Source organism: Quercus lobata, chromosome 6 (assembly GCF_001633185.2).
Source record: "Quercus lobata isolate SW786 chromosome 6, ValleyOak3.0 Primary Assembly, whole genome shotgun sequence".
Classification (NCBI taxonomy): Eukaryota; Viridiplantae; Streptophyta; class Magnoliopsida; order Fagales; family Fagaceae; genus Quercus; species Quercus lobata.
Window position 1 is genome coordinate 46,157,955 of NC_044909.1, and position 19,277 is coordinate 46,177,231.

Genomic DNA, 19,277 nt, shown 5'->3' on the forward strand with positions numbered 1-19,277 from the left:
CACGAAGAGCCCTAGATCTCGCAATAGCCTTTTTACCCTTAACTGATGCTTTCAAACCCGGATTGGTTACCGTTGAAACAGACCCAGCTCGAGGCTTAGCATTCATTTCAGTAGAAATCCTTGGACTACGAATTGGGCCAATTCGGTCTTGGATATGGGCTTCCTGTTCCATGCTATTAAAAGCACTTCCTATCTGGGCCTCAGTCACATGGCTTGAATGGGCAAGCTTCCTTTTTGTCTCTCGGGCCGGTCCATCAAGACTCGCCATTTTGTCCGCAACAAAACTTGATTTACTCTCTTCCCAGACTTCTTTTGGTTTTGTCTCACCTGAACGTTATCCAGCACAGAGGGGGACCCTCCACTTCTCTGATTCTTTGTCCCATTCTTCCTACGCGCAACCACTATCCATGGTCCGTATGTCCCTTCCTGCACATCCTCATGCTCACTCTCATGCACGTCTTTGCTGGTCCCCACCCCTAGCTCTGCTGTGTCAGGCACACACTCAGGCACACGCTCCTTGCATGCACTGGCTTCCCTCTCCCTTGCTTCCGTTGCTTCCTTCATATCAACCTCCCCTTGTGGTGCACCATGGCGAATAATGTACGGACAGCTTTCCTTCCGATGACCCATTCTTCCACAGGAAAAACAAAGTTTTTGGATGCCCTCATAGCAGACAGGTTGCTCAAACTTTCCGATCAGTATTGTCGTGACCAGAGGCTTCTCCACATCTATTTGGACACACAACCTAGCAAACCTACCCCGGGCTTCAGAGGCAGTGTGAGTATCCACCCTTAGAATGTTCCCAATGGACTTACCAATATGCAACAAAGCCTCCGGGTTGTAGTATTCAATCGGGAGATCATTTAACCTTATCCAAACAGCCACCGAATTAACGTTCGCCGATGCTGGCCTGAAGTTAGGCTCCCAGGGCCTTATTGATAGAAAATGTTCTCCAATGAACCAAGGTCCCCTCTTGAGAATATTCTCATAGTCTTCTTTTAAAGAAAGACGGATGAGGAAAAAACCATTGCTCAAGTTCACGCAGTCTAATCTTCCCGCAGGCTTCCACATAGCCAACAGTCTATTATGGAGAAAATTAAACCCAACTGACCTACCATAAAGCTTCACAATGAATGCCTTAAACCATGGATTCCGAATGTGTTGCTTAAAATCTTTTGAGAAACTCACTGCCACTAAACCTTCGCGGAGTGCCTCTACTTCCTCATCTGAATCTTTCTCATCATCCATAGAGTCTACAAAACTAAAAGCCTGAGTAAAGGCGCTGGAATCTCACCTACAAGCTTTTCCTTGAAAGTCCCTGTCCTACCCCACGGTCCCTGTCCCTGTCTTGGAGATGATGAGCCTGAAGCCTGCCCTTCACGGTAGCCAGCATGCCTTACATCTTTCACTTTTTTCTTGCTACGTTCCAACTTCCACCCTTCACCGTATTGGTCAAACGTGGTTTTTTTTTTATATAAATTTTTTGGGTCATTCCGACCTGGCATTCCCTAGCTACTACTTCTTCTATATAATAGACCTCTCCACTACACCAACACCAACCAACCCGTCATCTTCAAACTTCCTAAACTCTCTATCTCTATCTCTATCAAACTATAATTTCTTCTTAATTTGCTCTTTGCATTTTCTGCTCAAGCAAAGTTGAGTTGAACCCATTTGCTAAATATTCCTTATAGCTTAGTCGCAGATGCCCTCTGAAAGTGAGGCATCTGTCTACAAAAGCTACGTGCAACTCTCACGGCCAAGATTCATCATACTTCCTAGGGTGGGAGGAGTATGAGAAGAATCCCTATGATGAGGTTCAGAACCCAAAAGGGATCATTCAAATGGGTCTTGCCGAGAATCAGGTTAGATAGCCATCCCTTTCATTTTTATTAGAAGATGAAAGGGATGGCTATCTAACCTGATTCTCGGCAAGACCCATTTGAATGATCCCTTTTGGGTTCTGAACCTCATCATAGGGATTCTTCTCATACTCCTCCCACCCTACAAAGCAGAAATGCTGTGGTCCCTTTTCTTAATAACCCTAGATCTCTTCGCCCTTACCATTGCTTTCCAGGTTATTGATGAGTCCAGTGGAAGTATAATTATTTTATTTCTGCTTGAGGCATTTATTATTGCCTACACAGTGGGACTGAGTGCCATTCCCAAAGTGTTTATGGTCATATATTTTGGAGAATGGATCCTCAGTTTCAGAGCAGCCTTAGCATCCTTTTTAAATAAATTGTTAAATGGAATCACTATGGTTGTACTGTTCCCGGTTGGTGATAAAAGAAGTAAGAAAAATGCCTTTAAATGGTACTTGTTATTATCTGCTATTGGGTTTGTGTTAGTTTTTAGTCTTGTGCCAGAAGACAAGAAAAGAAAGAAGAGAAGAAAGGGATTGAGGGTTGCTAGAAAAGGAAGAAAAATCATTTTTAACTTCACCCGTGTCAACTTGTGCTTCGGGCAGTCCACAGAGACAGAACCACCGAACTCGATTGGCCCAATAATGGATGGAGTGAACACCACTAATGGTTCTAGTAGTATGTCAAGGACATATTGATACTATTTTGGACAAATTTTTTTTGGATTCTTGTATCTGCTAAAGCACTTGGGCTGCAGGAGCAACATTTGAAGGGGTCAATGACTCAAGGCTCTCCCAACTCGAGAGAATTGATGCAGACAAAGATAATTTCGTTGATGCTAATTTGATGTTGAACTATTGAAAATTGTTTTTATTTGTGTTTAAGGATTTTATGAGATTTTGTTGTCATTTAACGTTGAGCTAATTTTTCCCTATTTGATGTAATTTGGAGTGTAATTAAAGGCCCCCAGGAAAAATGTTTTAGGGGTGGCTTGATAAATGAAATTTTATGTTGGAATTTTCTAATGTCTAGGTGCTAATTCCTAGCAACCTACGTGTTAATTCCTAGTTTTTTTTTTCTTGGTGCTAATTCCTAAGTTTTATCCTTCTTTTTCTGTTATACTAATTTCCCACAATTTTCCTTTGAATTTTGTGATGCATTACAAATGCTTTTTGGAAACAGGTGTCAAGTGTCAACTTGTCAAATCCCTTAATGCTTTTTGGGTTTTTCTCTAATCCCTTAATGTCACTGATTTAAATTTCCTTGTTTAGTATTCTACCTGGGAAAAACATTAGGAGAGTGATTTTATTGATTGAGTTATAGTATAGTTAAAAGGAAAAATACTGTAGATAGGACCAAAAAGTGCAATAAGACTTATAAATAGTAGAAAAAATAAGTTAAATAGTAAAATAAATAGGCAAAATTAATCATGCCAAACTAATCTTGCAAATTTGGACTGAAAAAATATTGTGGGTTTATTTTGGATAGCTTTGTGTACACACCATGAGTACAAGATTTTTCCCCTCTATTTCTATTTTTTTTTTCCTAATTAATCCAAATAAGCAAATATTATTTGTATTGCAGCTACGGAGCTTGTTGGACTTCCTGGGTTTTTTGTAAGGATAATCCCTAAGCAAACTCCCTATTTACCATAAAATAGTTGAACCTGAAACGGAACAATATACGTGCTTTGACTCATGGTAATGTGTTTTCTTCAGTTTTAGTATGTTATTGTTGTGGCGCTTTCACCTAAACTGTTAACTAGTTTTTTGTTTCTATTAAAGGGGGTATTCCACAGGCTACACCGAAGTACAATAGTACTATTTTGGAAGGCATGTTTTTAGAAGATACTTTAGAACTTATTAAGAAGACTTTTCTTGGATGGAAGGAGTTAGCAGAGGCTTCAATTTTACTGAAGGTATAATTCCAGAATATTAGTCATTTTAACAATTAATGTAGTAGCTTTGTATTGGGACATGGAAATATGAGTGTGTCTTGCTGATGTAGGTTTGGGCTCAGCAGAGAAGCTCGATTTATGTTCATGATTTCCTGAATGGATGTCTAATATCTGTCATATTTTCATACCTTGCAAGTCAAAGCAAGATTGCCAATTCTATGAGGGCAATGCAGATATTTCGTGTTACATTGAACTTCATTGGTATATTTAGTTTTTCTTTTTTTGACACTTTAATATTTATTCTTCATGGTTGTTGTCATATGTGTGGTGAAAATCATTCACATATTGAACTTGAAGCTATGAAATGAATAGTAAATTTTAATTGTAGAATTTATATATGAGATGAAGTAACTTATTGGTATGAAGTTCAATAGACTAAACTGTAATTTGTTTTAAGACAAGTGGTGCTTATTAGTGGTTAATATGATGGTAATACCAGTCTGGTTGTCCAAGCAAGTGATTTTAGGTGTGCAAAATGTTAAACTGTACTTGAAAGAGAAAGCAGGTTGTTTGTTTTGTCAATCAGGGAAAAATAATGAATTGGGTGCTTGTTGCTGTATTGGATTATTTTGCAACTTGTTTTGATTTTGTGTTATCTTTTGTGATATTCTTTACAAATTGTCTCAAGTTAACTTTTCTTCTCAGTCTCAGTTTCCAGCTAGATTTAATTTGATGTAGGCTTCACAGTTTGAACACTTAGACCCCATTAATTCCTTTTACAGGACAAAAAAAGGGGGGAAAAGAATAAAAGAAATCAAAAGGCCAGTATCCAGAGTTATTGCAGAAGATTAACTAGCCTATAAAGTGTTTATTAGTGTTGTACTCAGGGCGCTATCTTTTTAATGAAATAAGGAAAACCAATTTCTTTCCTCTTAGGTTTTGTACACGGTTAGTATGGGAGAACAATGCAGAATAAATGGTTTGGAAGTACATATTTAAATATTAAGTAGTATAATTTGGAATCATTAGGATTGGATTGACTTTGTGCCTCCGTGGAAGGAAGTTCTCGTGGTTGGTATTCTTGTTTCTAATATTTGGCTCTTTGGGATGTAACTTGTTTTCATTTAGTGGACGTTCACAACAATAATGACTACTAATTGATTTGCAGCCACTGCAAAAATATGGAACAGTGGACTCTACTTCAGACGGGAAGGCCAGAAGGGTATTTCACAGGAGGTCTGCTGCTTACTGATCCTATGTGATATAATTTTTCTTTTCTTATTGTTCTTGTTTTGTGCTCTTGTATTGCAAGTATAAATCATCTCTTGTTTCTGTTTTTGTACGTTTTCAAAAATTGATTGTTGAAGATTTTAAAAAACACAAAAACAAAGAGGCAACTAGAAGCAAGGGTGAATTATGAACTGTCATATGAGTGCCACTATGAGCCAAATTATATTCTGGTATATTTTTGCATTGAAACATGAGAGAAATAGGCCTATGATGTGTCTTTTGATGTGTCTGATCACTTGAAACAATTAACGATTTTCTTTTTTCTGTGTATTTTTCGTTGTGTTTTTTTCTTCATTATTAGTGTCATGGAAAATGCAATGTTGCTTATCTTCTTTATTGTTTATATATTTGTAATTATGTACTTTGGTGTTGCAGGAAAGGATTTTATATAAAGAAGCTTTTCCAGTTGTTATTTGTGATCCATCAGCACCCTTCAATATGTCATTTCGTATACCAAGGATTGGTTTCATTGAGGTACTATTTGCCAGGACATTGTGGTCCATATGTATTAAATCAAAACTTTGAATATCTTGTTTAAGTTTTATTTTAACCCACATTAAACTTTTTTGATGAAAATATGTATATATACACACATTTTTTAACATTTCAGCTCCAAGACGAGGCTGCTTTGACACTTAAGTGCATAGAGAAATGCAGAGATGGTGGATTTGAGGAGATTTTTATGACCAAGGTTGACTCTGCTGCTAAATATGACTATTGCGTAAGGTAAAACTGTTTAACTAATATCTGTAACTTTTGTCATTTATTGCTTAACAGAAGACTCGTTTAAAGATGGAATGGTGAAGTGATGAATTATACTATCTTAATATTCCTGCTTGCAATTGAATAGTTTACTTAAATGTTATTCTTGAAAGTTGAAAGATGTTTTATATTTCCTAATATCAAGTTATCAACCAAGAAAGGTGCATAATTGGTTTTGCATATGCTTTGCGCTTTCTTACTTTAGAAAAATATTATTGCATGGCATTTATTATGTGGTGATTGAACATAGGTTAGGACACAAAACAACAATATTAGAGAATCAGTTTGGTTTCATGCCAGGGTGATCTACCATGGAATCTATTTTTTTATTTAGACATCTGATGAAAAATATAGAGAAGCCTCTAAAGATCTACATGTGGTTTCCTAGTTTGGTTTCCCAGTTCGCACAGCTATTGCAGAAAGCGAGAAAGATGGCTCAGTCTGTAAAGCTCAGTTCAGACAAAAGAAACGCCCCGCAAGCTATGGCAGTGTCCACTGGAGAGCGGAGAAGGAAAACAGAAGGAAAGGAGTATGATACGCCCCCACCCTTACCATGTACTCCTAAGGAGCTGGATGTGCTACTTGACAAATGGATATCGGACGGGATCTTTAAACTCAACCAGGTTTCTAGAGAGCCCACGGAGGAAGAAAGGAGGGATCCTCGCTTCCGCCGCTTGCACAACTATGTACAACATCTCATCGCAGAATGCTGGGCGCTTCGCAGGTTGGTGCACCGCAGGATTAAAGAAGGCACATTGGAGCTAACCCAGCAGGAAGTCCAAAGAAACCCACTCTCAAACCACAAGGGAAAGGGTGTAGCAATAGTAGTAACATGTGCAGACTCGGGAGAAGATGAGGAAGAAAACTTGGCCCTGCCTGCCGTGGCGATTACCACTCTTCAGCAGAATGCCAAGTTCAAAAATCTATTTGACCAGTTAGGACTTACAGTAAAAGAAAGAAAAATAGCCATGGAGGCTTTGGTAAGCATCGCCTTCGGGGCAGGGGTGGAGTGCCTGTCAGCAGAAATGCCAGAAGACAGAGCCCTCCTACAGGAATCAACAGAAATCACGTTCAGTAGTGGAGATATGAAGGTGGGACACCCAGATCATAGGAGACCTCTCTATTTAGTAGCATCTATAAATCAAATCCCCATCAAGAGGGCCTTGGTGGATACGAGTGCTTCCGTAAACCTCATTCCGTTGAGCACCTTGCAAGCCGTAGGAATTTCAGAAAGAAAGATTCAAGGATGCCCGATGGAAGTAACGGGGTTTGGTGGAAGAGGTGAGTACACCACATGCCACATTCAGTTGTGGTTGAAAGTAGGCCCTATAGCCTCTTTAGCTCGTTTCCATGTAGTCAGAATGGAAGTATTCTATCATGTGCTTTTGGGAAAGCCCTGGTTACACAAACACCGACTGGTCCCATCCACCTACCACCAATGTGTGAAAGGAAGATTGAATAGCAGGATGATACGCATAGCTGCAAACCTCTCGCCATTCGAGCAGGCAGAAGCCCACTTGGTGGAAACCATGTTTTATGACCAATGGGCTCTATCTGGGGAAAACTCGGTTTCAAAGCCACAAGGCACCTTTGTGCCTAGGTGGGAAGATGTTCAAAATGACCCAGAACCCGATTTAAGAGAACTACTGGCGTGAAAGAAGAAAAGAAAAGAAGCGCCTGCCGCAGAGCCAGACGAAACACCTCAGTGCATCAGGGTTCGAGGCCTTAATGGCAGGATTGTGTATAAATTATGAAGGTGCGTGGGGCCTACGGGTGAGATGCAAGTGGGTCCCACCCAAAAAGGGCAACACAAGAGTTTGGCGTGTTGCATCGTTGAAGAAAGTTTGGGAAAAGAAGAAGAGAAAGATGAGGTAGTTGCAGTAAAAAAGGACACCAGGGTTGTGGCAGAGGAAGAGTTGGAAGAAGTTGACTTGGGGTCTGATTCACGAGAACCAAGGCCTATCTCAATTAGTGCAAGCCTGACAGAAAATGAGAAGTTAGAATTCATACTGTTGTTGAAAGAATTCAAAGACGTTTTTGCTTGGGACTACAGTGAAATACCAGGATTGGATCCCGGGCTAGTTGTGCATACATTAAATGTAGACTCAGAGGCCAAGCCGGTGGCCCAGCCTGCCAGGATATTCCACACGGAAATAGAAGGGCAGATAGTTAAAGAAGTGCAAAAGTTGTTGGCCGTAGGATTCATCAAGCCTATTCAGCATCCTTGCTGGCTATCCAACATAGTACCAGTGAAGAAGAAGAACAGCCAGATAAGATGCTGTGTGGATTTCAGAATTCTCAACAAAGCCTATCCAAAGGATAAATTCCCTTTGCCAAACATGAATTTACTAATAGATTCTGCAGCAGGAAGAGCCATGTTTTCATTCATGGATGGTTTCAGCGAGTACAATCAGATCAGAATGGCACCAAAGGATGCAGAGAAAACTGCTTTCAGAACTCCCATGGGCAATTTCTACTACATTGTGATACCCTTCGGGTTAAAAAATGCAAGCGCAACTTATCATCGAGCAATGACGACCATATTTCACGATATGATGCACCAGGAGCTAGAAGACTATGTGGATGACATAGTGGTTAAATCAAAGAGGAGAGAAGAGCACTTTTGTGTGTTAAAAAGGGTATTCGAAAGATGCAGAGCTTTTAAGTTAAGAATGAATCCCCTCAAGTGCGCATTCGGAGTATTCTCTGGGAAATTCTTGGGTTTCCTGGTTCACAGCAGATGCATAGATGTGGACCCGGTCAAAGCCACGGCCATAGCAACTATGAGACCTCTGGCCACAGTAAAAGAGTTGAAGAGCTTCTTAGGAAAAGTCTCATATATCCGGAGATTCATCCCTGGATTGGCATCAATCACCTCCGCCTTCACCAAGTTGCTCAAGAAGGGGCAAAGTTTTGAGTGGGGGGAAGCACAGCAGACGGCCTTTAAAAGGCTACAACAGATAATGATGAACCTCCCCACGATGCAAGCTCCTATCTATAAAAAACCATTGCTACTTTATTTGGCCACCAACTCATATGCCATTGGTGCACTAATCGCTCAGGAAGATAGAGGTGGCGTCGAGCAGCCAATATACTATATCAGCCGTGCCTTAAAAGATGCAGAAACTCGTTACCCAAGGGCAAAGAGAGCATGCCTGGCCATCGTATATGCTTCGCAGAGGTTGCGTCACTATTTCTTGGCCTACAAGGTATGGCTGATGACTAAGTCCCATGCCATTAAGGCTCTGTTATAACAACCGATCTTCTCCGGTAGGATATCCCAGTGGTTGCTATAGTTATCACAATACGACTTGAGAATGGGGACACCTAGGGCAGTAAAAGGTCAGGCTATAGCAAATTTATTGGCACAGTTTCCAGGAGAGGAAGAATTCCCACTGGATGATGAAGTTCCAGGGGAAGTAGCCATGGCAGAAGAAGCCAGGGAACAATGGGTAATGAAATTTGATGGGTCTTCTACCACCCATTCCAGAGGGGTGGGAGTAGTTCTGTACCATGCAGAAGACAAGGCAGTGGCACTGTCATTTAAGCTGGAATTCCCCTGTTCAAACAACACGGCGGAGTACGAGGCCTATCTAACTAGGCTTGCCACGACGCTCGAAATGGGAGTCAAACATTTGAGAGTATTGGGAGATTCGAACTTGGTTGTCTGCCAAGCCAAAGGAAGCTTTTCCTTAAAGGAGCCTAGCCTAGCCCTGTACAGAGCGATGGCCCAGAGAATGGGAGAAAAATTCTCAACCTTTGAAATAGAGCATGTTCCGAGAAACAAAAATCGGTTTGCGGACGCATTAGCTGCATTGGGTTCGCAAATAATCTTCGAAGGAAGTAGCACCAGGATAGAAGTCAGCAAGAGGGAAGAATCTATCATTGAGGTGTTGAAGGAAAAGTTCTGGGAGGAATAGGGCAAAGGGGATTGGCGGATCCCCATAAAGGGAATCTTGGTAAAGGGAGACGATGCAGCAGAATTAAAGATACTAAAAGACTACGCCTTGGTAAAAAAAGAGTTGTACCGCAAAATGCCAGGAGGAAGCCTAGAGAAAATTGAAAGAAATACATAACAAGACTTGCGGGTCTTGCGGAGAAGTCAGTCTTTACCGCAAACTTCAGAGAGCAGGCTTCTATTGGCCAAGTATAGGTAAAGATGCAGATCAAGTTCAAACCCAGTGTGGGATTTGCCAGCTTGCGGCAGACAGGAAGGAAAGTTACGCTGTATTCGTCAGCGAGGGTTGGAGAAGCCTATTCATGCAGTACCTAACAAAAGGCGTCCTGCCACAAAGGCATAGTGAAAGATACAAGCTTAAGAGGTTAGCAACACATTACTTCTTGCATAACATGGTCCTTTTCAAAAAAGGATATGATGGAGACCCTTTGAGGTGTTTGGGCCCTAAAGAGGCAAAAGAAATGATAAAAGAAGTACATTCAGGGGAATGCGGTGAACACTAGGGGAAGAAAAAGTTTTACAGATGCCTGCTGCAGATGGGCTACTACTGGCTAACCATGAAGAGAGATGCGGCAGAATTTGTAAAAAAGTGTCACGGTTGTCAAGTACAAGCCAACTTGATTTATACCCATCCATAGGGCTTGCACAGCATGGTCACCCCATGACCCTTCCACACTTGGGGGCTAGATTTGGTAGGGCCAGTCAACGCACCATCACGTGGATACATATGGATATTAGTGGCTATAGAGTATTTTACTCAGTAGGCAGAAGCAGTGCCACTCCCTAAGGCCACAGGGGGAGCAGTGGCAAATTTTATCAAAGAAAATATAATTGTGAGGTTTGGAGTGCCTCACAGGATCATCAGTGACAACGGCACACCATTTGTCAACAGTGATGTAAGGAGAATGCTAGAGTTTTACCAAGTCAAGCACCACAGGTCATCACCTTATTACCCTTAAGGGAATGGGCAGGCAGAGGCAACAAACAAAACTCTCATAAAGATCATCAGCAAAATGAGCCAAGAGTATACGGGAGGATGGGCGATGCCGGATGCTCTCTAGGCTTACAGAAAATCACCAAAGTCAGCTACAGGCTTTTCACCCTTTTCCTTAGTCTACGGAACCGAAGTAGTGAGTCCGGCAAAAACAATGACACCGTCCCTGAGGGTTATGCAGATGCGAGAAAAAGAAAAAGAGGGAGAAGTCTTCACAGCAGAAAGGTTTGAGGACCTAGAAGAGCTTGATGAAAAGAGAGAAGAAGCCCAAGAACGCAGCCGAAGATACAGGCAAAAGATAACTAAAGCCTACGGCAGGATGACCAAGGAAAGAGTGTTTGCGAAAGAACAACTAGTGTTAAAAGTAGCAAACTATGTCAGGCGAGGCCTGGCAAGACCATCTAAATTTGCACTAAAGTGGGAGGGACCCCTTGTGATAAGGGAAGCGTACCAAAGCGGGTATTATTGCCTAACTCAAATGGATGGCAGAGACTTGATAGATCCCATCAATGGGAAATGGCTGAAACGATATTTTGCTTAGGGGAAAAAGTTATGTGGTTGTCCCTTTCTTTTGTTAAAAAAGAAAACTTTTAGGTTTCCATCACTTTTTTTTTTATTCCTCCAAGTGACTATGTCACAGAAGAAAAAGTTGTAACGTGCTTTCATGAGAATATAATGAAAAAGTACGAAATATTAGCATCATGTCATAGCAATAGTAAAAGAAGTAGCAAAGTGTAGCATCATTACAAACCCAAACTGTGGCAAACACACGCCAAATAACTACTGTAGGCAAAGCAGAAGCAGGAGTAGTAGGTACGGCTAAAAAGGGTGCTGAAGGTGCGGCAGGAATAGGCGCTACAAGTGTGACAGGAGCAGTCATTCCCACGCTTGCTGCAATTCCTGACTCCTCAAAAGTCTCTGCAAGCAGGGAAATAAGATGAAACGCAAGTAAAAAATAAAAAATAAAGAGGAAGAAAAAAAAAGAAGGGGAGGAAAGATACATACCCATGAAGTCAAGCTCGGGCAAAGCACTCTTCTCTTCATCGAAATCGGAAATCTTCTTCTTTAGGACGGGCGCATCATCGGGATCCTCAAGAATGTCATCGGATCCCTCTGAGGATAAGTCCGTATCAAAACCACGGGTAACAAAGCCGGGAATGGAGGAAGGAGTAACAACAAGGGAGGCACTACCCTTTGCAGCCTGGGAGATAGCTGCAAAAGGGTCACTGGTCAAAATAACAAGCGGCAGAACGGAATGAGCGATCTTGGTTTGAACAGCGGTAGGAGGAATGGCTCACTCTGGAGGAGTGGGTCTCTCGGCAGACAAAGGTGTAGTCTCACCAACCCCTTCGACATGAGTACCTTCTCTAGGTACCGGCTTGGCGGAAGGGGTGGGAGTTTTGGCAGGAGCCTTATGTGCAGCAGTAGAAGGAGCGGACGTTGCAAATACTACATCAGCCCCATCAAAAAAGCCTTCCATGGGTACACCCGTGGAGGCGGAAATCTCCTCAGCAGTAGGGCAATATATGGATAGAGGTTCAGGCTCCTCCTAAGAAAAAAAGAAAAGAAAAGGGGAAGAGGGTGAATACAAATACCAACGTGAAGACCAAAGGAATTATTAAGCAAAAAAAACAAAAGACACGTGGCAGAGGGAGCGCGTGCGAAAAAGAAAAAAAAAAAAAAAAAAAAAAAAATGAAGAAAAGGGACTTACCTCAGATTCAGGCTTATCAAGCAAAATAGGGCAGGTAACTGACGAGTCTTCCTTATGCTTAGACTAAAAGAAAAGAGGCAGAGGAAATTAGCAAGGTTAGTTGTAAGAAAGTTAAGAAGCTTTGTCAAAAAAAAAAAAAAAAAAAAGGGAGAGATAACTTACCCTTCGTTCAGCAGCAGATACAGGGTGAGGGGTAGTCTTCCTTTTGCTACCGCGAGTTCTGCTAGCCAAAAGAGCACCTGTAGGAGGTAGTGGGGTGGCAGGCTTGGTTTTGTCGGCAGACTTAAGTTTGAAAGGAGCTTTCTTGCTCGGTACAAAGATGTTTGTTACTTTGACTTTTTTCTCCCAACCGGGAGGATAATCACCAGCGTGTCAGTACCATCCTTTCTTCTCTGCGTCCCACTCAAAGATGGCTGATCGGTTTTGTTTTCTAGCATACGCCAAAATAGACTTAAGAAGGAAAAAGCAAGTGAGGGTTAACCAAGACAACCATACCTAGCCCATTAGGGGGAATAAGGGAGAAGCCACGGCTACCCGCTAGCTCATCCATAAATGTAGTCATCACCGCGCGCCAATAACCGTGCATGGGAGGAGTATAGAGACCTTCCCTTAGTGAACCGGGAACTGTAACAACGTTGAAACGCTGCCACCAAAACTCAATGGCAGTGTGTCGCAGGAAAGGACGGACTGAAGTAGGAGATTCCTTGAGGAAAGAAATGTCATCAGGGATATCTTGATCCAACCCAAGCTGCCTTCTCACCCGGTTGGCAGGATAGTGAACAAACCTAATGCCTTCATCGGCTAGGTAAGGCAGTCATCCGGTATTAGTAAGAGCAAGATAGGCGATCCCTGTTTCATTAAAATTAACCAAGGGGGTAGTGGTCCCAATGATGTCAACAAACGAACCCATGGCAAAAGCCATACAAGTGTAATCTGCACCCAAGTTTCTATAGGCTCTCCAAGAAAAACTGATGCCCTCATCAAAAGATTCAACCACATAATAGCTAATTGGCTTCAAACCAGACCAACGAAAAGCAAGCGGAAAATCGGACTCAAACCTACCACAAAAGTCAGTAATCACTCTCGGACATGTCTGGTACTTTTCTTTGGCAAACCGAGCAGATCTACACTTTGTCAAGTACTGAGCACAACGCTCAAACAACAACTGTTGAAGTATGGTATAGTGAACGTAAGAGGTAACAATGTGGCAGGACCCAGCCTAACTCTCATTACTACGAAGAATGTCTAATTGAATATACAGATGTCCCAAAAACGTGGGGGCTAGTGGCAGGCTCACCCTAGCAGATATTTTAATGGCCAAATGAAAGTACAAAGGCTTTATGGCGTAGTGGGGGTGGGACCCAAAAACAAATTTGCAAAGCCAAAACGCAATAAAAGCCACACGACGAGCAGCAACAGAAAACTTAGAGGAAGAACTAACCCAGTATGACAACTTGGAGTTTCCAGCCATCTTTTTCCTCAATTCAGCCTCAATGGCCTCTTCCTCCGGAGAAAACTCTAGGGTGGTAGGATCGGCATCACCAAGAATGGGTAGGAGTAATTGATCAGCCACATCTTCAAGGGTCACGGTGAGTTCGCCGCACGAGAAAAAGAAGGTGTGGGTGGTGGTACACCACCGTCAGACCAAATGACAGAGGTTATAAAGGTCCCAGTGTTCGACAGGCAGCGAGATGAGACTATAGCTTTCAAGACGCCGATTCGTTGCAACAACCCCATAAAGCCCGTATCGGAAAGCTCACTGTCAACCCATTCCCTCCAACCCAAGGCAATGCCGGACCCAAATTCGAAATGAAGGGGTATGGGAAGCGAGGTACCTTGGCGAATGGCCAGATCGGGGATTGAAGATGCTAAAGGAGCCCAAGAGACGTCGGGGTTTCGCCGGACAAGGGCAAGCCATACACAACCCGGCGGCAGCGGCACATAGTCACCAGGAACTTTTGGAAAGTGAGGATGGACTTCATACCACGGGTTGATTAAAGGAGCGCATTCACTGTTGGGGTTGCGTTGCGTCTCTTCCTCGGCGGACTGCTCCGAATCAGAATGTTCCATCTCCTCGCCTACATCAGGAACGGCGGGAGAATCGGAAGCGATTGCCTTCCCTTTGTGGTGGGAAGAGTCTTGGCTTTTCACCGGCGACATGGTAAGAAGACTCAGTCGGAGAAGATGGGTATGGGTGTTTGAAAAGAAAAAAGAAGAGTAAGAGACGGAGAGTGTATGTTCTTGGAAAAGAAGAAGTTTGTGTTTAAAGTGCAGAAGGATTCCTCCTTAAATACCCAGGTCATTAATAACGGCATGAAAGAAGGCGATGGGTTAGCCATCAGAATGGGATGAAATTAATGAAGCGGCGGCTTTGTTTAGAAAATAACTGCCAAACTGGGAAATTCGAAGAGACAACCTTGTTCGCGGCAGGAATGAAAATATAATATATATATATATATATATATATATAAGAAGGGGTCCACAGCTTAAAAAAGACCCGCAAAAAAGAGAAGAAGAAAAAAGATGAGAAGAGAGAAGGGTAGAAACACCTTTTCATTCACATATGAACCGCAGGAACGTTTCATATGTTCAGGGGGCTAAATGTTGAGGGCCATTTGTGAGAAAGCCCAATAACAAGGGCAATAAGGAATTGACAAAGTAGGCAGCAAAACCATTAGGCTCAAGCGGCATGAATAATGGATCACAGGCCCAAGAAATAAACAAGTCGGTCTTGAAGAGGCAAATGAGCTCAAAGAAGTCCGGAAAGAAAGAAATAGCATCCCATGGGCAGTGTATGAGGTAAAAAAGTGAGAAAGGGCCACCATAGGCCCAGTGTAATGTAAACTAAGAAAGTAAGGGGTTTATGGTAGGCCCATAAACCCCCAAGGATGAGAATAAGGTTATTGGGTCAGGGAAGCCCAATAAAGTTAGTAAAAAGCCCATGGGAGTGTGGAATTAGCAAATGGACCGAGGAAACCCAAAGAAAGCAAACAGGCCGTGGATCCCCAAAGGAAAACCCAAAGGGACATAGGAGCCCATAAGTAAAAGCAAAATAGTGGTCATGTCAAGCCATTAAGAGAAGAAATAAACGGCTGGCCCAAAAGAGGCCCAACAGGATTAAGTTATTACGGCAGGAATAATAGTACAACATTGCAAGAAATAAAGAAAACCAAGGAGTGGGTCAAAGAAATGTAAGGCCCATCATCAAACAAAGTCCAGCTCTTGAATGGAGTGGGAAAACAAAGAAAAGCCCACATAAGAGGTGAAAAAACACAGATGGCGAGCCTCCAGATCATGGCAAATGCATGAGCAGCAGCAAATTTTTTGACATATCTGAAAGGAAAGTATGCACAAGGCCCAGGCACCACCAGCCTGTACCCAGCCAATATGGGACATGGTGGGGTCATGGGCCAGAGGTAAGAGGTAAATGGGGTATGGTTTGGTGGTGGGGAAAGGGGAAAAGACCTATTTTATGGCTCCTGCCCAAGTCCTTTTGGGAGGTACGTCCTGCTGGGATGACAGACCACCCAAAAGAGGCAAGGTTGAGGGGGGAACTGTTAGGTGCATGCCTTGAGGGAAAGAGAGAGAAAGCATTTATGCCGTGGCAGGTAAGAGTGCTACGGTGGACTGACGAATGAAACAAACCTGCCTTTGTCTGGCAAGGGTGAGTGGCACACAGACGAACCCTTTGGTGGTCGGCAAGTATGCCCAGACCAAACAAAGGCGGTTAAGGGGCAAAGTGGTAAAAAACTGGTCACGGCAGGCACTATAAAAGGACCCTTGCCGTGCCCTGAAAAAGGATCGAAAAACAGAGGGTATTCACGGAGTAAAAGAAAACAAGAGAAAGAAAAGAAAAAGATAAGAGAAAAAACAGAGGAAAGAAGAGAGGAAATAGAGGAAAAAAGAAAGATAATACAATGGGCATGCACCAGTAAGTCGATTTCCCTCTCTCCCCCTTCAAGTCCTGCTCTCTTCCAAAACATAACAAGGATTCCTTTTGAACATTAACCATTCAGGTCCGACTCCCTCAAGCCATTAATCCCCACAGCAGGATCTTTTCTTGGGAGATTATTTGCATTGAGAGGAGGTTTTCTCCCCTCTTTGGTTTTGCTTCTACGGACCAAATTTAAACTTGACTTTATGCTCATTCTTGATTAGTTCATATTACTTTCTTTCTCCTTTACTTTTTTTGTAAATGATATTGTTACGACTGTAATTATGTTTTATAAGTAGGGATTACTTGGCCATTTTTCATTAAATAGTCAGAGTACTCTGTTTTGTTATTATTATTATATCTGTCTGCTGTAACTCATTTGAAACAGTTATGCTTGCCGTAAGCATATTCCTGACATATGAGGCATAGTTTGTGCACAAACCGGCCCAAGTTGAGTTACAATTGGACCGGTCTCAACTCCCTTACTCAGAAACATTCGGGTCCATTACCGCAAGAGGCAGCCCAGCCCAATGCAATACACAAAAAAGGCCCCTACAAACAGATATAGACAGAATATTTAGGCTGTCATGATTTATAAAGTCGGGAGTTTAAAATGAAAAAACATAATAAAAAAATTCAAGTTTGGGTTGTGTGTGTGTGTGTGTGTGTGTGTGTGTGTGGGGGGGGGGGGGGGGTGGGGGATTTTTCTCCTTATTTTTTATTGGTAATTTACTCGTGTAGCCTTTGGGTCTTAAACTTAATACCTTTCACCCTTTTTTTTTTTTTTTGGTGGGGGGGAGGGGGGGGGGGGGGGATTTTTCTCCTTATTTTTTATGTGCCATTAAAGCTAAGATGAGCTAGTGAAATTGATGGCAATCTTTGGCTTAACAGTAGGACTAAGCTACTAGTTCGCCTTGTTTGAGCTCCAATACTATGTTTAAGTCAAGTTGGAGGTCAATCATTTCCTTTCCACATTGACTCAACCAGTTTGTTGTTTTCTTCTGGTTCCCATTTGAACTTCCAGTGCCAATGTTTATTTCTTATGATTTATATCATTAGGCATTAGCTTTAAGGCATTTGCTACTCGAAAATTAAGTTAAACTGAGTTAGATTCTGATTGTTATAATGACTTCAAACAATTGCTTTTATTTGTTAGTTGTATGTTTCCCAAGAATAAATATGTGCAAAATCTCCATTGGAATAGGCTTCAATTGTTTTTCTTGTGTTTTTATCAGATACTATTTTAGATGAAATGATTTTTGGAGGCCAAGTGCTGGAAACAAGTTCTACAGAACTCGTGAAGGCTGTTGAAGAAATATTAAGGTGCCCTGTGTGGCTGTGTGTGTGTGTGTGTGTGTGTGTGTGTGTTTGTGAGGGGGAGGTTTCTGTGCATGTCTGCTTTTGTACATGCATAACGATTACTGACGAAGCTCTGTTTACACATGATGCAGGTTAGAGTCCGCCTCCAATTCCATCACCCTTTTCTGTTTCTGGCTGGCAGAATCGATAGCATCTGGTTTTTAAGTGAGCTATTAAATGATCAATATTTCCTGCGAATGTTATCATACATAGCTGAAAAATACTTTTTTTTTCATAGAAAATTTAGTTCATATGGGTTTGAATTAACTATTTTTTCCTAGTTCATTCACTTTCATGTACAGCTTTTTAAAACATAACTATTTTTTATTTTAAAGCTACAATTGTACTTTTGTTTAGCAAAAAATTAATTCAACACAAACAGTTCTCTTCAAAAAAAAGAAAAAGGAAATTCACAAAAAGTTAAGCTGTTGTGCTTTTTATTTTTATTTTATAGGATTAAGTTGTTGTGCTTGATTTTTCCTTTTGACTATAAAATCCGTGCGCTTGGGCCTGATATAGCCTGAACTCATTTGGGTGGACTTTTTATTTCAGGCCTTACAAGTTGAGCCCTCTTAAAATTAGGCCCATTATGTTTTGGGGCAGGGTGGGTTGAGTGTTTACAAGTCCGGGCTGGGAAAAATCCTGTGAATTATATGTGTGGTTCAACAAGTGTCACAGAATGTATCATACAAGCTGTGGGATTAAAATTACTAATAGGAGACTTCCCAGAAAAATTTGACAATTTATATTTTTGTTAAGTGAAAATTTTGACAATTTGTATCTTTGTTAAGTGAAAAATGAAAATAGAATATGAGATTTACAAGTGTTAGTCTCAAACCATTCTTAAAATAATGTAATAATTTTTTAATAAAATATAGTAATATAATATATTAGATTTTATAAATTAAGTTATCTATATTTGTATTCGAAAGTGTTTTAAATTTTGTAAGGATTTCCTCCCCCCCTTCTCAAGGAAACATAATGCTTTAATCTATACTTACAATCGGTTCATTATTTATAAGTATTAAATGGCCTATTGAGGAAATAGATATAACTAAATTCACTACTTATATCATAAAATAAAAAGTAATTTATCAAAAATTTACCGACATTATGGCAATTATATTGAGAATGTACCATAATTGTTACTAAAATAGCTCATTTTTCTACACAGACCTTTCCTCTCAAAGCATCACTGAAATGAACTGAAATAGATCAAAGTGGGCCTAATGGATCAAAATGGACCCAAGCGATTCGAAATGAACCACATGGGAATGAACCAAAGTGGATTGAATAGACTGAAATAGACCCAAATAGTCTGATTTGGACTGAAGCGGACCAATATAGACCAAATTGACCAAAGTGGACCGAAATAAACTAAATGGACCAAAATGTTATATTGATGTGACTCAATAAAAACATAGCAACAATAAATACTATAATTCAGATGCACAATGCTTAATAGACATTTGTGAATAGGTTTCTACATGGGTATGAATTTTTTTC

The 19,277-nt window shown here is 41.3% G+C and overlaps 2 protein-coding genes across 2 annotated transcripts; one reads left to right on the plus strand and one right to left on the minus strand.

Annotated features, from left to right (window-relative positions):
* Positions 1-204: 204 nt before the first annotated feature.
* LOC115950365 lies at positions 205-1,248 on the minus strand. The gene has a single exon (XM_031067571.1). It carries the CDS (start codon positions 1,246-1,248, stop codon positions 205-207), a length of 1,044 nt encoding a protein of 347 aa, XP_030923431.1.
* Positions 1,249-3,967: 2,719 nt separating this feature from the next.
* Positions 3,968-17,711, plus strand: LOC115994089. The gene is made up of 5 exons (XM_031118116.1): positions 3,968-4,023; positions 4,931-4,998; positions 5,428-5,526; positions 5,663-5,778; positions 17,648-17,711. The coding sequence occupies exons 1-5, from the start codon at positions 3,981-3,983 to the stop codon at positions 17,661-17,663; spliced, it is 342 nt and encodes a 113-aa protein (XP_030973976.1). The 5' UTR covers positions 3,968-3,980; the 3' UTR covers positions 17,664-17,711.
* Positions 17,712-19,277: the final 1,566 nt, after the last annotated feature.